Raw genomic sequence first — 19,658 nt, 5'->3', positions numbered from 1 at the left:
CAGTGCTTTATTTAAAAATAAGTTAAACACTATGTAAATAAATAGAGAAATAAATACTTTAAGAACCATGCTTCTGAAGCACATGCAAATGGCTGTTTGCCTGTGTATATATATTAATTTGTCTCCATTCCCTCTTTTCTGTTGATTGGATGTTTTAAGCCTCACTATAGTCAAGACAGAGCGCCCTGCCCAGCTTAGCCCCCCCCCCCGGCAAATGCATTGGGCTGCCCCCTCCCTCTGCATAGGTCTGGGCGCCACAGCTGGAAGACTATAGCTGCAGCCCCCGCCTCCACTGGGAGAGCCCCTTCTTCTGTACACACACACACACACACACACACACACACACACACCTCCTTTATTTCATGGAGGTTTGTCATTTCTGCATATTTGTTGTATGTATAAACAACAAAAATGCAAAGTGAATAAACTAACACCCCAGGAGTTTATGCCTCTGAACTAAGCCCATCAACAGAATGTTGCTTCTACATAAGCTGGTGGGGTGCAGTTCTTCTGAAAGAAAAGAGCTCAAACCAAACATGTTCAAATGAAATTTCAGATGATTTATATGATTTGCATATATGAGGGTTTCTTGGGGAAAAAATTAATATGTTATTTAAGTGCACTGTAAAACTAAATAATGATGTTGATTGTGATGATGATGCCTATACACTAAGGAGTAGGATAGAACAACCAATTCTGTTCTATGTGTATTGAAACATGTGATTTAAGTTTAAATGCTAGTTATTTTTTGTTTCCTATGAAATTATTTGCCTATGGTAATGTGTTGCTGGAGATCAAATTGGGAGCTCAGTTAAAAACATGCTCAATTAATTGCCATTCCTCAAGCTTTGAAGCAACTTGAAAGGATTTTATCTAAATGTATAAAATTCCCTTTGAAATGTTGTTTCTCCAACAAGAAGTTTCATGATAATCAGAAGGTCAGAGTTTTAAGAAGATTTCCTGTGGAATTCATTGAGCCTCTTGCTTATTGCTGACTGGTTTTCTAGCATAACAATCAACTCTCTGAAGAGAGGGAGAAAATAATAGAAATAAGAAATCTGCACTTAGGTATGGAAATTCAAATTCAGACATTTTTGGCTACTTCTCACACCTCTCTTCTCACATTAAGGATCACTCTCCCAGTATATATATCTGAAGGTAGTTTATCATGGGAATTTCCTTTTTCCAGAACCACTGGAAACCTTCTGCCCCAGCTGCAACAAAACATGTCTCTCCCCTATCAGCCTCTACAGCCACAGCAGGAGCCACAACTCTCCCAACAGTTTGACTTCACCCCCGAAGGCGCACTCCTCCATTGTCCCCTGAGACAGACGGAGGCCAACAACTTCACAGAACATTTAATCGCACAATACATATCATATTCGGTTACTATCATAAATTTCACTTGAACACATTTGTCAGCAAAATATCCTGATTCGTGACAGAACAGGGGGAGACGGAGGAGGAGGAGCGTTTGGGGTCCATGCGTGCCTTGTGTTCAAAAGAACGTGTGAGGGCAGGAGGGTCTGGAGGAGGTTTGCAAGTGTGTTGAGCTCGAATGGATGCAGACAGTATGTGCAACAACTTCGTGGGTGTGCTCACAACTTCGCTTACCATGTAAAATGAGCTCGTTACCAAAAGGCCCATTTACATGAAGGTCTAATTTAAGAGAAGCTCTGCTAGATCAGGCCAAAGGCCCATCTGTTCCACTCTCCTGTTCTCACAGTTGCCATCCAGGCACCTTTGGGAAGCCCAGTAGCCAGACCTGAGCACAAGAGCATTCTCTCCTCCTGTGGTTTCCAGCCACTACCCTGTCTTCCACAATGTGTGTGTCTGTCTGTGTGTGTGTGTGTGTGTGTGTGTGAGAGAGAGAGAGAGAGAGAGAGAGAGAGAGAGAGAGATTGTACTCCGATAAAAATGGAAGATAACTTAAACGACTGCAAGCATGTGCAATTAATGCACTGAGCAATTAGCCTTTTATGACTTGATACTGTAATCACATTTGTGATTCTGGCTTTCATTTCAGGATTTCCCCCACCACCACCTACCCCCCCCCCCAAAAAAAAATATTGGGAACATATAAATTATAGAGATTGCGGGCTACATTAAGCATGCATGAATTGCTACCATATTAGTACTTAGGTTTCTTAATCTCTTTAGTGGAATAAAACTGCCATTACAAATTTGGCTCAGAAGAGAGATCGGTGAAATTTTATTCTGCTTTCTGGGAATATTCAGGGCTTTGACGTTCTTTTGCTCAACTTTTATGGCTCGCGAGCAAATCAAAAGCTCGTCTTGGTTTGGCATCTCACCTTCTTGACATCAACCATTTTCTGTAGTTCACTTTGTATGATCATGGGCAATAACTAATAATGATATCTCCTGAATGGACAAGGGATTACACAGCAAAACAAACTTTGGTTTTCTTACATCAGTGAGCTGAAAGATCATATTAATTCTTGCATCACTTCTCGGTCTTTTGGCTAAGGTCAAGTGTAGTGTGTGTATTAGTTCTTGTACAAAATAGGGAAAAACTAGTTATTTAATGGTATTTACTATTTTACTGTGGTGTTTATATTATTGTTTGTGTTTTACATATATTTGAGTACTTTAGTAGAAAACCAGCAAGTAAGAATAAAAATAGAGAAATATTGATCACTACTGCTGCCTTTTTTCTATACATTTTTAATATGTGTGTGCTTTTTTCCTTCCTGGATGCAGGCAATGGGCTTGGGATCCGAGTTGTAGGAGGGAAAGAAATTCCTGGAATCAACGGAGAAATTGGTGCTTACATTGCTAAGATCCTGCCTGGTGGAAGTGCTGAGCAAACAGGGAAACTTGTAGAAGGTAAAGAACTTACCCTGTCTTGTTCAAAGCTGTTCAGGAAATGTGTGCAGAGATCACTTATCCTTGAGGCGAAACAGAAATACAAGACAGGGGACCTAGTCATTCCTCAACTATGGGATGGAAGGCTCTCCCTAGAGAGGCCTGCCTGGTGTCAAGAGTACTAATTTTTGGCAGCCAGCAAGAGGCATTTGAGTGCTCAGTTTTTTCTCCTGCTGCTTGTTAGTTCACCATTTTGGTGGTGATCATATTGATGGAGTTGCAGAAGAAGGGTTTCAGTTGTTGGGAACCGGTGTATGACCAGGTTATGCTTTTAATTGTATTTTATTGTATGAGAGAGAGGGGCGGGAGATTTGATGTAAGGTTGTAGAATAATAAATAAATATTAAATGGTTAAAACAGCAAGATCACCACAATGAAGTCCAAAACACAAAGAGCTAAGGAGATAAAAGAATCATAGGAAATCAGTCCCTCCCTAACTGAGTGGGGGGTCCCTCTGGGTGGGTCCAGGACATGGCTAAAATCTGTTTATGTGATGGGGTGGTCCCCACTGCCTTTTCTAAGGAAGGGCACCCTGGATCCAATAGTTATTGACAGCTGCACCCTGTTGCTAACATTATTATTATTATTATTATTATTATTATTATTATTATTAAAATTTCTATACTGCCCTATACCTGCAGCTCTCAGCACCCCTGCTGATTTTCCTTGATCTCTCCATGGCCTTTGATATCATTGGCCATGCTACTCTATGGGATCGGCTTTGTGAGTCGGGCATGGGAGGCCCTGTGTTGCAGTCGTTCTGCTCTTACCTACAGAGCGATTCCAGAAAGTAGCATTGGGTGGCTTCCTTTCAGCCCCTTGGGAGTTGTTCTGTGGGGTGCCATGGGGCACTGTTTTGTCCCCAGAGCTATTCATCATCTGTCTACGATGCCATGCAGATTGTTCACTGGGAGATTTAGCATACAGCTCCATTCCTCTACAACATCTAGATCATGAGCTTCTGGACTCATTAATAGGGGGGGATAAGAGTCAACAAGCTGGACCTGAATCCCAAGACAGAAGTTTTGTGGGTTCCTGGTTCTGGATGGGCTGCAGTCCCTCTGAAAGAACAGGTGCATAGCTTGGGGCTACTCCTTGATCCAGTGTTGTCACAGGATGTTGATATGTCTTGTGTGTCTAGGACTGCCTTTTACCAGCTTTTGCTGTTACATCAGCTGCAACCATTCGTGGGCAGGGATAGCTTGGCAACAGTGGTCCATGCATTGAAACCTCTGGACTTGATTACTGTAATGAAATTCACAGGGAATTGCCCTTGAATTTGATATGTAAGCGAAAGCTAACACAAAATGCTGCTGCACAGTTGCTTTCTGGGGCAAGCTATGTATGAGCAATATGTGACACCTCTGATGAAAGGTGCCAACTTTCTCCCAAACTAGAATCAAGGTTTTATTATTGGTACATAATTGATGTTTAGTTCTTGCTGGATTTTATGCCTTGATACTGCTTTTATGACCTGTATTCTGCTTTATATTCTATTTCTGTAGTCCACATTATTATGCTGGTATATTCTTTAGTTGTATTTTCCTATTTTATTGTCAGTTGAGTTGTTCTTTGTTGATTGCAAGCTGCTTTGTAGAGGAAGTTGCTCAAAAAGCTGAGTATGAAAATAAAAGAATAGGTGTCATGGCAAAGGTTGGCCGCTGAGAACTTGCTCTGACTGTAAGAAGTGAAAAGGACTATAGGCTGGCCACAGACTACATGTGCCATGTGAAAAGGAGCCATGTGCAGCCAAGTTTTAAAGCCTTCTCGGAGAAAGGTGGAAGGGATTGTTTTGCCACTTTGTGCTCTTCTCCTTCCATTATTTTTCTGTGTTTGCCTCATCTCCCCTTAGCAGCTAATTGTTCCTGCTAAAAATGATATTATAACTATCAATTACCACTGAACTGTGTGGCGCTTTTGGCCTCTTGGTCTATTAAGGGGCAATTGCACTTTTTTAAAAAAGTTGCCATTGAATCCAATGTGCTAGCAAAATCTAGAGGTTCTAGCCAGTGGCGTAGCATGGGTTGTCAGCACCCAGGGCAAGGCAAGTAATTTGCGCCCCCTAACCCGTGGATTTGCACCCCCTAACCCCCAGATGTTGCGCCTGGTGCGACCGGCCCCCCCTGCACCCCCCACTCTACGCCACTGGTTCTAGCTCAGGGTATCTTTAAAGTTTTTTTATTATTATATCTTAGAGGGTCACTGCATACTTTTAGTTCTTCATGGTTCCAGAAATATTCCTTGTATCAAAGAGACTTTTTTTTTATTCTTTCAACGTTCTTAGAGCATTGTATTCTATTAATAGTGTGCTGGTCTTGGTGGAAAATATAATACATTGCAAGCTACTGTGACAGAGTCTAGTCTTAAGGGTGAAATATCTATACTCTTTTCATCTATATTTTAAGAATTGGTCTGGCAGAGACATCTTGCAGTAGATTAATGCAAACTGTTTGATGAGGCATGTGGCTTTAAAAGATCAGAACATCTTGATTTTTGCCAGTAGAACTATTTCAAGAGGATAGGTAGCCCTTTTAGTCTCTTGCATCTAAAGCAACAAGGATTCTTGTGGCACCTTAAGGACAAATGCATTGTTCATAAACTTCACAAGGTGCATGAGGTCATCCAGAATTACAGATAATAATTTACATGGTATGTGTGTGTGCCAATAGTGAAGTCAGAAGGAAATGAAAATACTGCAGAAGGAGAAAAAGAGTATTCAGAAATCAGTACAGTTCATTGCTTTATGCTTCATTGTTATTTTCAGCAACATTTTGGGAGGCTGTTGCTAATGATGAACAGACTGTAATGGCTTGTTGGTCTGTCAGTATAAAATTACAGGTTTCTTTTGTACCAGCCAAAACATTGTTTTGTCCCATTCTCTGGCTAAAGAAAGGCTCTCCTGCACGTACTTGGGGCTCCTCCACACTTTACTTTATCCCACAGTTTTCTCTGTTTGTCCCATGGTTTCTAGGCCACGGGTCTGAGAGCTTTTTCCTTTGTCCTGCCGCTTTCCCCAGGAAAACCCACCGTTTTACTGCTAAATTGAATCAAACGTCAGTCCACAGGCATCAGTCGGTCAACCCGACTGACGTTTGTGCCGATTCAGCAGTAAAGCCGCCGGTTTTCCCAGGGAAAGTAGCAGGACAAAAGTACAACTTGTTGGACCCGTGCCTTGAAATCACGGGACAAACAAAAGGTTGGATGAGCCCTTAGAAGCCTTATATTGTCTATTGCTGCAGATCTCAGGATGGAGCCTTCACACTTTTTAATGGGTTTCAAGGCTGCGTTCAAGTGAGCCCTGACTTCTAAACCCCCCTTTAAATCCATATCAACAAAAAAGAAAGAATTCACTTTAAAACTCACCTACAGGTGGTACCTAACACCAAGGAAGCTAGCACTAATACACCCAGGAACCTCACCAAAATGCTGGAAAGGGTGCACCTCCACAGGCACATACCTCCACGTGTGGTGGGAATGCCCCAAAATCCACTATTCTGGACAACAGCCATAAAAGAAATATGCAAAATAACTAAGCAAGTATTAGAAGTCACCCCAGAACTGGCCCTACTGAACATCTTCCAAGACAATAATGCCCATTTACACCACAAAGAACTCATAACCCACCTACTCTCAGCAACCAGAAACATCATAACCAGACACTGGAGAGACCTGTCAGGAGTAAGCATGGACCAATGGTACCAAATAGTATGGGAAACAGCCTTACTAGAAAAATTAACCAATAAACTGAAACTGACACGGGGACAAATAGAAGAAGATACCTTCACCCTGGTATGGCTCCCCTTTATCACATACACAGCCCAACAAGACAGTGACAAGAATCCACCAACAGCATACGAATCAATATGGCTAACCTGATCAAAAACATCCACCAACCCACACATGAAAACAAAGTTCACCACAGCCAATCACAAATGAACAACCACACCCTAGGCCAACCCCAACCGCTCTCACCACCAAAGGAACACAAGCGAATAGCAAAGAGAACCTGCAGAAGTGACACTGACACAAAACCCCACACATACATCAAGTAAAATAGAAACATCACCACCCACCATTCTCCCCTCCACCTCTTTCCCCCTTTTCTTCCTAAAGTAACACTGATGTCTCAAGAAATGAAACTGATCTGCAGAAAATGTAACTTGAAAAAAGAGGCATTGCACATACTTTTGTAAACCAAGAAATCTTTAATAAAAATACATTTTAAAAAAGTGAGCCCTGGCTCATATTGATCACTGACTGCATACATCAAAATATATTACTAGGTGGGAAAACTAGCTGTGTGTGCAGTTTTGTAATGTTATGCCTTGGTGTTCCAGAGATGAATTTCCCAGCAATTACTGGTTAACGGTCACAAAATGAGCTGTGTAGTTGTTTGATTTTCCCAGCAAGACTGAAAAGTGATGGTGTTTCATATGGTAGGAATAATCTTCTTCAGCCATGTGTTTGGTAGCCCCTGATCTCTGCCACAGCCCCATCAGCCCCATCTATGTGAGGGTCAGCTTGGCAAGCCACAATACGCAACTGGCAGGTTGCATTTGGCTCGGTGGGTTGCATATTCTTCAGATGAGTATCAGGCAAAATTTTAGCCAGTTTATTATCTGCACCGTATCCTTTCTCTCACCCTGAGTTTTCATTTTGTCATTTGGCTGGCTTAATTTATGACTGTACTAGAATGGGACAGGGAGGAATTAGCTCTGCTCTAATCTCCCAGTATTTGTCTTGGTGATTTATAGAGCTGCCTTTGCTCACTTTCCCTGCTCTTCTTCTCTGTGTACAACCCAGGAAGAGCCACCCGTCGAAATATCTCTGAAGTGCAGGCATGAATATGACTCCCAGAAGAATCTGATGGTTATCCAGCTAAGTCTCCAGCCCCAAAGCAGATTGCATTATAGTCACGGGGAAAACATTCTCTCGCTCTAAAATCCCCCCAGAAGGAGTCTGAAAACTGCTCTTGCATTCAGCTGCAAGTTTTAATTAATTGATACAGCTGTTAAGGGGTGCAGTATTAACATTCTAGTAAAGTAGTATTTATTCTCATATTAAGAAAGGCAATGTGATGGTTATATTTAGATTTAGAAATCCTGTGTTGCAGGGGGTTAGACTAGACAACCCTCGGGGTTCCCTCCAACTCTACAATTCTTTGGTTCTTTGATAACCCTTTCCTCCTCTCTAACAGATGTCCAGAAAACAGGAGGAGTTCTGTTAAACTGGGCACACTTGGACCTGGCCTATTCTCTCCAGAGTTTCCAAGAAGAGGGGAGAGGAGCAACTTTTCATATCCATTCTGGGCTCATCTTCATTTACATTTTGTCCTACTCTTTCAAGGCTCAGGTCCACACTTAAAAGCTCTGTGTCCAAGCAGGTTTTTGCTTTATTTGCTTATTTATATATTGCCCCAGAGCTTTCCTGCGAAAGCCCACTCTTTAGGGCTCAATCAGAACAAACATCAATTCAGGTTTCCCACAGAATTCCATTTCCTCCGATTGAGCTTTGAAGAGCAGATTTTCACAGGGAACGCTCCAAAGCAACAAAAAGGGCACTCAGACATAGAGCTTTGAAGTGCCTGGAAAGAGCAGAGGAAAGGTAGGTGTGGACAAGCCCTCTGTCTTGCAGACAATGTGTCCTATGTTTCAGATGACAGTCCTCCCTTTGAAGGGCTGTTAGATAATAGTCCTCTGTATGACGCAGCCCTCTGTTTGGAGGGCTCTTTTGTTTAAAGATGAACTAGCATAAGAATGGAGAGCAGCAGACTAAGCAGCCACAACAGGCCGTGATTTTAGGGATTTTTCATCTCTTGGGGCTTCTGTCCATGGTAAGGAAAACACATAGGCAGGCTGTTATGTGACTTATTCCTCATAACAAATGGAATTCTAATGGGGAACAAATAATTTCACATGCATGATGAATCAGAAATTATATCTTTGTCTTTTTGACGGCCTAAAATGATCAATACTACTGCTTTAGTGTGATCAGCAGCAGCATCAACCTTGCCAAAGAGGAAAATTCCTGACACTGCAACGGAATATGTTTATGTACAGTGCAAAAGAGGCATTTAGGGACCCGTGTTCCAACTTCCTCTTCCATAATTAAATAAATGATATTTATGAGGCTGGCACTGCAATCTTTTGCACATTTTAGACGTACATGGGAATAAAGTCCATTTGTCACAGTGGGACTTGTTTATGTACAGGATTTCACTGCATCCGAACAATCATTTCATGCCACTGTTGTGGTGAATGGTGGGCCTGTCCCTAGCTGCTCTGTTTAAAAGGTGGCAGCTCCAAGTTGAATGGCTGAACCAATGTTTCTCACTTCCAAAGTCTTAAGTGATGAATTTCTGTGAGAAGCTGACAAAACTTGACAGTGGTACGGTGAGGAAATACGAGACCCTGGGCACCTCTTTTGTGTAATTCACTTTTTACAAATGGGATCATCTTAATAGATGGTCCTGGTTGCGGGCAGGCTCTCAACCTGGTTCCCCCCACCCTGGTGTAGGGGGAGCTATCGCCCTCACGCTGGGGTGGCACCACAATCACCCAGGGCTATTGCTCAATCATGTCAAAGGGTGATAGTGGGGGAAAGTATAAAAGCAGCAGCGCGACATGTGCCAGGCTCCTGCTTCGTGCTGCCAAACACCCGCCCACCCTCCCTTTAATTTAGATCCTTTGGCCTTGCTTTGGACTTTGGTTGGTTGCCCAGCTTGAGTCGGGGGCCTGGTAGGATTTTTTTTCCATTTGGCAAATTTGCAGGGGCCCCTTGGTTTTTGCCTACCTTTTAGCAACCGTCACAACCTTGTAAGGTTTGGCGGTTAGGCATTGGCTTATGGTGAATGGGGGAGGGGAGGCCGGCCATCACCTGCCCCTCCAGTTTCAAGGGTATTCTGTTAAAGGAAGCCGGGGCCTGGTTCCTGTCCAAAGTCTGCTTGAAGGGTGAGGGCCATGCCAGGTCTCTGGGAACACCAGGGGAGATGCAGGCGGGTTCCCCCTTTGGGTGGTTTACCCTTACAGACTTCCTGCAAAGGGGACAGGAGTCAGATATAGTTTTGTCAGTGCCTAAGCCAATACCGCTCTCATTCCTGTAATAAAGTTGTGGCCAAATTTTTGCCCCAAAACCTTAAACAAAATATCCGTGTCCGTGTGAATTTATTTATCCTAATGGGGAGTCGGCTTGAGGGTCTTCCCACAAAATAACAGCAAGCCAGCTGTGCTGTGTGTGAGCACCCTGAATAGGGCCCAGGACTTCTACATACTGCCCATTTTAGGAAGGCATTGCGGGACACTCCCCCTGCACCATCCCTCCTACCCAATCTCTGTGCTCTTCCTTGCCCCCCACCAGCCAAGTCTCTGCATCCCATACAGATATGCTGCACCCATTTCTGGGAGTACAGCAGTGGGGCAGTAGGCGATGGCGGAGGAAGAGAAAGAGGCAAGGCGGCAGAAGTGGGGCATCCGGGATTTCAAACAGAAGGCAGGGTGACTTTTGTGAATCTGGGATGTCCCACTCAAAGCAGGACTGTTGGGTGGTATGCTTCTGTCCTCCTCTGGTGGACTGGAACTTGTGAATGAGTTGTTCTTCATTATTTCTGAAGTCTTTCTCAATCCATTTTATCCATATTTACATCTCAAATGTTATTTAAAGGCACTTAAGTCTATGGATATTAATGGGACTTGAGATCTCCCTGCATTCTTCTTGGGAGCATATAAAAGTTTCGTTGTAGAGGATGGAGATTCATGCCTGTGCTGATACAATAATTCTTCTCTTTCTAAAAGGCTAGTACTCGACAGATGGAACTAGAAAATGGGAAGTTTTCTGTTATAAAAAGCCATTAAAGAATACTATGAAATTAACAGCTTATGTAAATCAATGTATTAACAAATATGTTAAATTCCAGATTAAAAGCAAATTTTTATTTAATGCCTTCAGCTGTTCCCTATTATGGATCCTATTGTTATCTCTGCTGTGGTTTTGGTAAGGAAAATTGGTTCCACAGAATTAGATAAAGTATATCTGAAGCCGATGGAGGAAATAAATCAAGACGTTTGTGGGAAAGCTGCATCATATTTTCTAAGTATAGCAACTCACCGGATGATTGAGATGTGTGCTATTATCTAAAACTGACTTGGTTTTCAGTTCCAAAACTTCCCTCTTCCCTTAGCATAGAAAAAACCCACACATTTGGTATGTTAAAAATGGTTTACTTTACTCTCTCCAATGGACAAGTTCATGTGCTTGTTGATACAGCATTCAGAAAAAGTTGTGCAGTCACTAAAACTTGGCTTAGCTACAGTGGTGAATGCTCCTAAGATGTTGGAATAGGAACTCAAAAGAGGCTTGTTAAAGTCATGTGGTCAGAACTTAGAGCAACCAGCTCAGACCTCTTTACACACTGAGCTTCTCAGGTAGACAGAGAATGAACAAAAGTCTTGGTTACCTTCCTCTCAAGGTGAGGGGTAGTGACCTAGCTAAGCCTGGCAGAACAGCTTACTCTATGGCATTAACCCCTTCATGCATTAATCAGACTTGAGCATGTTGGTTATCCCACAATCCCCACTCTTTCATTTCAAATCCTGTAACATCTTATAGCTGCCCTAATAGGGATGAGCAGAACCTTTTTTATCATTGAACCGGACCACAGCTTCTGTGAAAATAAAGGAGAGAGCATCCTAGGCACTTAATTAATTTTTATAATGAAATATTTTGAATGTGTGACTATTTGATTGTTTGATTATTTGATTATTGTTAGCCGCCCTGAGCCCAGCTTCAGCTGGGGAGGGCGGGATATAAATAAAATTTATTATTATTATTATTATTATTATTATTATTATTATTATTATTATTCTGAAAGATGGGAAAGTTTTACCTTCCTCAGAGAATCTGAGGAAAATAAACTGTCATTACCCAAAAGACAAGAACAGCAATCTTTTGCATCAGCTGCCTCAACACTGTCAACCTCCTCTGGCAACCTGTACAGAATCTTGCTTAATCGGTTGCCATTAATTTGATTTTAACTAATTTTTATAATGAAATATTTTGAATGTGTGACTATTTGATTGTTTGATTATTTGATTATTGTTAGCCGCCCTGAGCCCGGCTTCGGCTGGGGAGGGCGGGATATAAATAAAATTTTTTATTATTATTATTATTATTATTATTATTATTATTATTATTATTATTATTATTGTTATTATTATTATTTTCATAAATCAACAACTGCTTTGCATTTTCATATTGCTTCAAGACATCTGTGTCAAGTACCAGAGTCTCATCTTCTTTAAATAGGGCCTGATATCAGTTGTCTTGTGCAATTTTAAAATAAATGACTTACTTTCCCCCCCTTATAACGGTAGGTAGGAGATGCTTAAAGTTTTTTAAAAGGAGGAAATGAATTGGAGTGGTGACAGAGATTCCCCAAGAGAATAATAATTAATTTTATATTCTGATTATAACTCAGAGGTACTCCAAGGAACAACAAAATTATTTCTGCAGAGAGCTTTATGGTGATATGCCCAAGGAACAGCAGGTTGCCACTTGAATAAAATAGATGTTGAAACAGCTACAGAGAACTCTGGATTTATGAGGCTCCTGATTAAAATACTACAACTTTTTCCTAAGGAGATGTTCATTAGATCTGAAATGAGTATTCTCAGTGGCCCTTGATTTCTACCAGTCTAGAAGTTCAAAATGTCAGTGCTGTGCAGCCTAAGTTATTCCAGTGGCATGGGAAAGACCCTAAAGTTAATTCTGGATAGATTAAAGCAATCACCAGGCATTGTTATGACATCAGATGACTGACAGTTGAGTGGTCCTGCCCATCTGTCAAAGTATGCCCTTGGGGCTGGGGGAAGATTATCACATGCTGTGGAAACAAATATCTGATGAATTTATGCATTGCACCCTTTTTATAATCTTCTCAGGGGCATCTTATTGACCCCTGATTGGGCATATTCACATCCCCAAACCTAAATGGATCCCCAAACCTAAATGGGTTTAATATTTAATCCCTCTTCCCGGGAAGCCCTAGGAAAGGTAATCTTTTGAAGGCCAGGGATCTTCTGGTCTGTTCTTTTCTTTCCCCATATTATCGCAGGCAATTGAAAAACGGATTTGCTTACAGTGATTCACATTTTGTTTTCATATGTGTTTATCAGTTCCTTACTTAACGAAAAACCTGCTGTGGCTATGGTTTCGTTTTGGTGCAAAACTGAGAATGCTGACTGTAAATGCTGAATTTTGTTGACTCTGCTTTAAATAACATCAGTATAGTGTGTGAAAGGAAGTGTGAAAAAAGCATTTAAGGGTAGAAAAGTGGCCTAGATTGCTAGTCAGCAGCTTGTCGTGCTTTCATGATATATTAGAGATGATTGTGATCTGTCCCTTGATTTACACTAGTTACCCCATGTTTGTTGTGGTTCTTCATGTGTTGGCTTGTATTTCCATGCAGCTCTACATTATTATTGCATATGTGTGTGTTGCTCTTTTATAAGTAATTGGATGTGCAATCTGAGCACATACATAAGTACCGCTCAATTTAAAACCTCTGAAAGTTTTGATGAACAAATATGTAAGAAGTAAATGCTCCATTGGGTGACACAGATGAAAATTATGGTCTGCACTTGGCTTCGAGTTGAAGATTGCAAAGGGCGTTGAATCTCTATTGAGTGATATGTTTGCATATTATGATCTGAAACTAGGCTCAGGAGGACATAGGAAAGACCTGCCCCAAATATGAGCTTGCATATCCAATGCTAAAGTGTTGATTTCTAGTGAGTGTGTGTGTGTGTGTGTGTGTGTGTGTGTGTGTGTGTCTGTGTATAAACCACAAAAAAAGGATTAATAGCCTAGATTTTCACTAAAGGGAATTTGTGGCATATGCATCAGAATCTATAAATCATTTCTAGCACCTCTAGGTAACTTAATGCATCTAGGTAACTTAATGCATACAAACATGCGCATAGCAAGAGGTGTGGATAGAGAAGGAGTTTGTGGAAGCAGTTTCCCACACTTTCCGCAAGCTATAAGGAGCTCGCATTGGACCCCTTCCAAGGGTTGAATTATTTTCTCCTAACTGCCATTCAGTACTCTGTGATTTACATTGTACTTCTGCAAACCTGAAGATTCACAATGGTATCTCCTTCTCATTTCTTGGTTTGGGCTCCATTTCTGTCCATGCACACCTCAGGGAGCTTTTGTCCGGTTCCTGACACTTCCAGTTGAAAGGTTGAGGGAGCAGGTGGTGCAGAAGATTTTGACCCAAGGACCTGGAAAACCACTGCCAGTCCATAGAGACAATGCCGGGCTGGATGAATGATACTAATACTAGACCTAGTGTTAGGCAGCTTCCTACATTCCTACTGTTTTTATTGCAATGCTAATGCATGCAGATTTAATGAACCAGTTGATTAAAACACACAACGATGACTAGACCAAGATTTCTTTAATTGGGTAACAGCTCTCCTTCTGGGTCTTGTTTGCTCATGTTCCCAGTGTCAAGGCCCACCGTAGCCTTCTATTAGGAACCTTTGGGAGTATGTGATCCTAATGGGGGCTGTTACCTTTGAATCCTTCCCCCCAGCTGTCTAACTTTCCAATTCTTTCAGCCTGATGCAGCACAAAATGTCCACGAGGCAGTGTCTGATCCAAGCAGGCAATTTTTATTACAGGGAACAGATTGTCCATCTTAACAAGTACATTAATTGTTGCAATAATGGAAAATGTTCGCCGCGGACACAAATGATGAATTAGAGAGGAAGTTAAGGTGTCTGCAGCAATAATGAGCTCCTGCGTGATTCATGCTCAAGAAGTAGCCAAAAATAACATTAACACGTTGACTTCCATTGGTTTATTTTAAACTATCAAAAAGCTCCAGAGCTAAAGAAAACCTGGGGCAAAGAAACACACATGAGGCACACGCCGGACAAAGTTAAACCCTGTTAAGTCCATTGATTTCAGTCGGACACCATGTGTTTGACAGGTCCACGCCCTGACTTGCTATCTTAAATTCCTAATGACACCATTTCAAGTGGTAGTGATGAGAGAAGTGAAGAGGGGCCTTTCTATCTGGCTAAAATAGCTATTCTGGGTTTCTCCTGCATACCCCAAGTATGTCAACTCTTGTAAATCAGTCTATAAACATGGCAGCGATTGTCTCCAGCCTTCAGCAATATTATAAATCTGAGTAAGACTTTTAAGAGAATTAATTTTAGGAAAGCACAGGCTAAGTTATGAAAGACACCTCTGTATATCCATGTACTTTATTAACTCCGCACATAGCCACTGTTTTTTTGTTTTTTGTAAGTTCATTGCTGGGTGAGTGGTGTTAAATATTTGACTTTATTACCCGAAAAACTCAGTATGTTGGAGATATGGGAATATCAGCCAAACATTTTAATTAGTTCATTTTTAAATTTATTTTGTACACAATTTTGCTTTCCCTGTGTCTTCCTCAAACAATATTCTGCTTTTTCCATTTATTTTCTTATTAAGAATTTATCACATAATTTTATTTTTGTTCTCTCATTTATCGTGTGCACAGGTCTCAAAATAAACATGGGATCCATTAAGTGATTCTGTTTTGTCCATGTAAGTGGAACCAGATCAAGGAAATGTCACTTTTGTGCTGTGTAAATGCAGTGGGGGTGTTGCTTTGCATGTTGACTTTGATTAGCTAGTTAAGGAACAGTTCACCAGGAAAGTTCTCCTGCACAAGCCCCATGAGATAAACTGGAACTGTAGGATTATTATTCCTGTATAAATTGGCCTGTAAAGGACATTTTACATTTGTAGCCTCAAGGCTTCTATTCTTTGACTCATGCTGGTAAATAACTGTTCAAGCAGGGATAGTTCTCCATTAAAACCATAGTTTCTGATGTGTTTCTAAAGCCAAGCAAATTGTATTATTTAGTTATAAAAAATAGTCTTGGTGAGGTTTGGTACTGAAAATGCCTTCCGAAACAAAATGGCCTGATACTTCCAACTCTGTAATACAGAAATTGGACAGAGGTGGCCAATCATTGTGGCAAACTCCAAAACATAAGATAAGGCAGCCCAATTCCTTAGTGCAGTTTTTCAAAGACTAATGATATAAATGTGTTTGGCACTTTCAAGTATTCAAAGCAGTTCACATCATACTCTCCAACATTTCTCTGATGAAAATAGAGACGTCCCATTCCTGCCCTGTGGGACACCCTCCCACCAGATGTCAAAGAGAACAACAACTACCAGTCTTTTCGAAGATATCTGAAGGCAGCCCTGTTTAGGGAAGCTTTTAATGTTTGATGCATTACTGTATTTTAATATTTTGTTGGAAGCCACCCAGAGTGGCTGGGGAGGCCCAGCCAGGTGGGTGGGGTATAAATAATAAATTATTATTATTATAAAGATAATTTTAATATTTAAGCCCCACACATCTTACTGGGTTGCCCCAGCCACTCTGGGTAGCTTCCGACATATATAAAAACATAATAAAACATTAACATTAAACATTTTTTTAAAAAAAATCTTCCCTATATGGGGTTGCCTTCAGATGGCTCTGGGGTCGGATAACTCCATACCCTCCAACATTCCTCCAATGAAATAGGGACATCCTAAGGAAAAGCGGGACATTCCGGGATCAAATCAGAAACCAGGACAGCTTCTCTAAATCAGGGATGTCCCTGGAATATAGGGACACTTGGAGGGTCTGCCACATTCATTATCTAGCTGTAATCCTTAAAATATACTGAGGAGAAGGCTAAGCTGATTATTATTTTTATCCATGACATTCTAATTTTCTACATTCAATGAGTTCTTCCCAAGGAGGGCATGTCAAGAATGCAGCTTAAAGAATGCCAGCTTCCATCTCCCAGTTTCCTCTCTCTTCCTCCCTTTCCCGTTCAATTTGTTTGTTCAGGTACAAATGCTCCACGGTTTTCCCATCGGATCATTCTATGCAGTGGCGTAGCGTGGGTTGTCAGCACCCGGGGCAAGGCAAGTAATTTGCGCCCCTTAACCCATGGATTTTAGTAGGGGCAGAGAGCTGCAAGTGCGAGCACCCCCCCCCCGATGTTGTCCCCGGTGCGGCCGGCCCCCCCTGCACCCCCCACGCTACGCCACTGATTCTGTGTTAACCTACACAGGTAATTTGACATGTTGGTCTTGGGTTTTGCTTTCTGTTCTTTTATCGGTGTGCAATGGAAAGGCTTTGAAGTTTTGTTAAGTTTCAAAGACCCATTGAAACTGACTTACTGAACTGCTATTTGAGCCTTTCGCTTTATATATGTTCAAGATACTGGCTATAATCCAGACCGTGTTTCCCCCTGTTCTGCCCCTCTAGGGATGCAGGTCCTGGAATGGAATGGCATTCCCTTGACGGCCAAAACATATGAAGAAGTCCAGAGTATCATCAGTCAGCAGAGTGGGGAAGCAGAAATATGTGTAAGACTGTGAGTTTTTCCTCATCTTTCTGTTTCCATTATTTTTGGCTTTTCATGGCTTTTCTATTCACAATTGTTAAGGTGGAACCCGTGAAACACTTTGTGCACCGTTTATATCTAAAAAGGAAAGAAGCTTGGTGCACATATTAGAGGAGAATTTCTTTGTTCCTTACTATAAACTGAAGAGTAAATATAGACTTTCAGGTACCATCCACAGCCTATTGAAATTTATGGCCAAGTTCCCATGGATGTTAACAGGTCAGTTTACTCCCTTTGATGTCTTCTGGGGGGCTGCGTGTTGAATTTCTCTCTGTGATTGGAAAAGGTTAATCAAAATGAGTTTGGGTGAGTGATTAAATGTAAGGGTGAAAACAAATAATCCTTTGCTGGAAGCGCAGTGGGAGCTTGGGCTGCATTAGAACAAGGGGATTCTGCGTTCAAATTTCAGTACCGTCATAGTAAGTTGCTATGATTCAGGCCTAATGAGTTGTAAGAAAGGAGGAATAAGGCACAGGACCACTGTGGAGATGAAACATAGCTGGTTTCAAAGCTCATTGTGAGTGAAAGTGTTGTGACAACGTTAGGTAAACAAATGATACATCTAGCTCATCTGAACGTTGTGGAAAGTGGTTGTATTTCAGTGTAAACCTGCATTTATTCCATTTAAAAATCCACCACAGAACTGCCATTTTCCTCAGCTCTTCGACTTGAATAGCGTCACAAACCCGTATCGGCCAAAAAAGGGGTCATGCTTGGGAGCTGCTTTCTGCCATAATCCATGTCTCATTTATCTACTCTAATACCGCAATGAGGGTGGGCCAAGGCTTCCTTTTGTCTCAGGCTTCTTATGGCTTCCTTTAGGGATCTCAACATGATGTCAGATGCCGAGAATCCACAACATCTGGATTTGCTTGAGCCAGGAAAGGCTGGTAAGTAAAAACAATTTGCTTTTCAGTGACACAGACCACAAATTGTGATTCTGGTACATTTAGAACACACGGTCAAGTACCTTTGAATATGCAGCAAAAAATGGAAGCAAATATGTCCCATTTCTTCTCAGTGGATGACAAGTTTGGTCAAATATGCAGAGAATGGACTATTTGTTTGCTGATGCTGATACGAAGATGGCACAACCAGCACTGACTTTTAAAACTTTTTTCAGCTCTGGTTTGGGAGTGATATGACAAATTGCTCTTTGGTTAATTGAAATTGGCTGTGTTGATATTTTTCCATTTCATTTTATGAAACCTTTGATACATTTGATACAAGGGCAAACAAATGGTTTTAGAGCAAACATCAGAACTGATGGCCTTCAATTCAAGTATTTGAGCTTAATATAGAGAATTGGGGGGGTGGGGGAATAAGGGACCCACATACAGTTGGTCATCATTATGTCCCACAAGAAATCACACCAAAAAAATGGGCTAGAGACCTTCTAGCCCTTTGGAGGTTATGCTGCTTACTGTAATGAATGCAAATATCCTCAGGTTTAAAGGAAAGAAACTGATTTGCAGATCCGTAGCTAAAATGCTTGTGCTGAATGGTCCAGGGGGTGGGTGGGAAAGCGGGAAAGGGCATCACATGTCAGTATGAACTAGCAAACGCTTTGCTATCAGTAAACTGCTTGAGATTATTCAGTCTATTACAGTTGTGTAATGCTTTGACTCTAAAGAGCCCCGATAAGCATGGAAAGTCCATAATACAGTGGTGGAGCACATGCTCTCTTTTCCACAAGTCTACTTCATATGATTTTATTCTTGTTTTAAATGCATTTGTTGAATAATAAACCAGTAATAAGAACACTAATCCAAATGATGCTGTTCATGTACAGAGTCCCTGCATTCATCTCTGGTGTCCCTGGATACGTCTGGGAAGCCACAGCCAATAACAAGAGTGTTGACAGGTCTGAGCTAGATGGACCAGTTATCTGACTCAGCAGAAGGGAGCTTCCACATTCACAAGGGAGATGTGCTGATTTCACTGCCCACAGCTGCAGCCCCATGAGACATATCCAACACTTAGGGCTGGCTTTTCAAAAGGCGCAGGAGAATGCATAATGAAGAAGGAGGGGAAGCCTGGTGCACAAGTCAAATTCTCCCTGCAGTTCTTTAAGAAATCTTCCCCCCCCCCCCCTATTTTCTAAATACATTTTTATTGGCTGTTATTTTTTGCACTTCTCTAGACCCAGTCTTACAAAATAAAACTTAATTGTACGGCCTTTGCACTCATTGGCTCGCAGGCAGGAGAAGGTCTACTTCTTACCAAACACTGAAGTCCACTACTGTTTCCCCATTTTCATATACATCATGAGTCAAAGAACTAGAGACTTACGTTTTGAAA

General features: G+C 41.5%; 1 protein-coding gene across 5 annotated transcripts in view; it reads left to right on the top strand.

The window, feature by feature from the left end:
- PCLO (piccolo presynaptic cytomatrix protein) overlaps nucleotides 1-19,658 on the top strand; it is a gene marked incomplete at its 5' end in the record, with an annotated part of 241,011 nt that overhangs the window by 168,482 nt on the left and 52,871 nt on the right. For 4 of the 5 annotated variants that reach the window (XM_083738705.1, XM_083738703.1, XM_083738702.1 and 1 more), the window contains 3 exons: nucleotides 2,722-2,847; nucleotides 17,219-17,327; nucleotides 18,180-18,247. In XM_083738705.1, coding sequence (XP_083594831.1) covers nucleotides 2,722-2,847; nucleotides 17,219-17,327; nucleotides 18,180-18,247 — 303 coding nt within the window. The remainder of the gene's footprint in view (nucleotides 1-2,721; nucleotides 2,848-17,218; nucleotides 17,328-18,179; nucleotides 18,248-19,658) is intronic. The other variant, XR_014564187.1, reaches the window with a different exon arrangement.

Source organism: Podarcis gaigeae, assembly GCF_964106915.1.
Source record: "Podarcis gaigeae genome assembly, chromosome: 5".
Lineage (NCBI taxonomy): Eukaryota > Metazoa > Chordata > Lepidosauria > Squamata > Lacertidae > Podarcis > Podarcis gaigeae.
This window is presented reverse-complemented; position numbering and strand designations above follow the sequence as displayed.